The sequence below is a fragment of the Littorina saxatilis genome, linkage group LG9, assembly GCF_037325665.1.
Source record: "Littorina saxatilis isolate snail1 linkage group LG9, US_GU_Lsax_2.0, whole genome shotgun sequence".
NCBI lineage: Eukaryota > Metazoa > Mollusca > Gastropoda > Littorinimorpha > Littorinidae > Littorina > Littorina saxatilis.
In genome coordinates, this window is record NC_090253.1 from 46,487,872 (window position 1) to 46,489,257 (window position 1,386).

General features: G+C 48.0%; 1 protein-coding gene across 1 annotated transcript in view; it reads left to right on the forward strand.

Annotated features, from left to right (window-relative positions):
• Positions 1–757: 757 nt before the first annotated feature.
• Positions 758–1,386, forward strand: part of LOC138976251 (sulfotransferase 1A1-like) — a 9,050-nt gene continuing 8,421 nt past the window's right edge. Inside the window, exon 1 of the mRNA XM_070349087.1 lies at positions 758–950. Within this exon, the coding sequence (XP_070205188.1) occupies positions 800–950 (151 nt within the window). The 5' untranslated portion in view covers positions 758–799. The remainder of the gene's footprint in view (positions 951–1,386) is intronic.

The window sequence follows — 1,386 nt, forward strand, 5'->3', positions numbered from 1 at the left end:
TTGCAAGCCCCTGGAGCAATTTTTTGATTGGTGCTTTTGTGAACAAGAAACACTTAACAAGTGGCTCTATCCTATCTCCCCCCTTTCCCCTATCCCATCTCCGTGGTTGAAAACGACGTTAAACACCAAATAAAGAAAAAGTTAAAATCCACTCTACGGTGCACGTGCACCTAACATTGACCCAATTTACCCTGACTGTATCACCCGGCAGAGCTGGCTGCGTGTGCCTCTGACGTCAGACGAAAAGCTGAAGAATTTCACTGCAGTGTGCGACGGGCGATGTGGCGTGGTGGTAAGACGTCGGCCTCTTAATCGGAAGGTCGAGGGTTCGAATCCCGGCCGCGGCCGCCTGGTGGGTTAAGTGTGGAGATTTTTCCGATCTCCCAGGTCAACTTATGTGCAGACCTGCTAGTGGCTTATCCCCCTTCGTGTGTACACGCAAGCACAAGACCAAGTGCGCACGGAAAAGATCCTGTAATCCATGTCAGAGTTCGGTGGGTTATAGAAACACGAAAATACCCAGCATGCTTCCTCCGAAAGCGGCGTATGGCTGCCTAAATGGCGGGGTAAAAACGGTCATACACGTAAATACGTGGGAGTTTCAGCCCACGAACGAAGAAGAAGAACTGCAGTGTGCAGCGCGCAAAGTTTACCTCAGTTAAGAATTGAATACATATACATCAACTAAAATGGAGCCAAAGCACAGGACAGCGCTGGTCACAGTAGCAACGCGATCCGGCAATGGCAGCGACGGAGATGTGTTTCCGTTTCCCACTTAAGAGTGCACACGCACCAAACAATGTTACAGTTTTCAGCACAGTACAAAAAGCACACAACTAAAGCTGAACCAGCCCCGACAGCAGAGCAGCCTGGGCGCTTCACAATTTGGTGTTTGACTGACAAACACCTAGACACTGTGACATACTCGGTGGCGGTGCTGCAGAAATACGGTGAGTGACTGACATTGGCTTTTTAGATGTACATTGTGATTGAAATAGACTGCGAACGATGTGTTTTTACAAAGTGTATCTCCCTGTTTTGACCAAAACAGGTTATTGTCAATGCTTATTCCCAAGACTTTATGGCTATCAACTTCGGTAACATCTTGATTTTGTATTACCAGAGACATACATTGAAGAGATGCGAAGCGAGGCCGCTCGCGTGAACTCTTGGGGTACCGCGCTCGGTCAGGGTGACCTCGCGCGATTGGGGGCCCCGCGATTGTCATCATCCCGTACTATGTTGTTGTTCGCTTGCTCTCTGACACCGATTTGAAGTGCTTTTCTGTCATATTTCTTTGGATATATCCAGCTTCAGACGAGAGATATCAGTGATAAGTAAACTTGATTCATATTCTGTAGCTTCAATAGTGTGCACACGAACGCA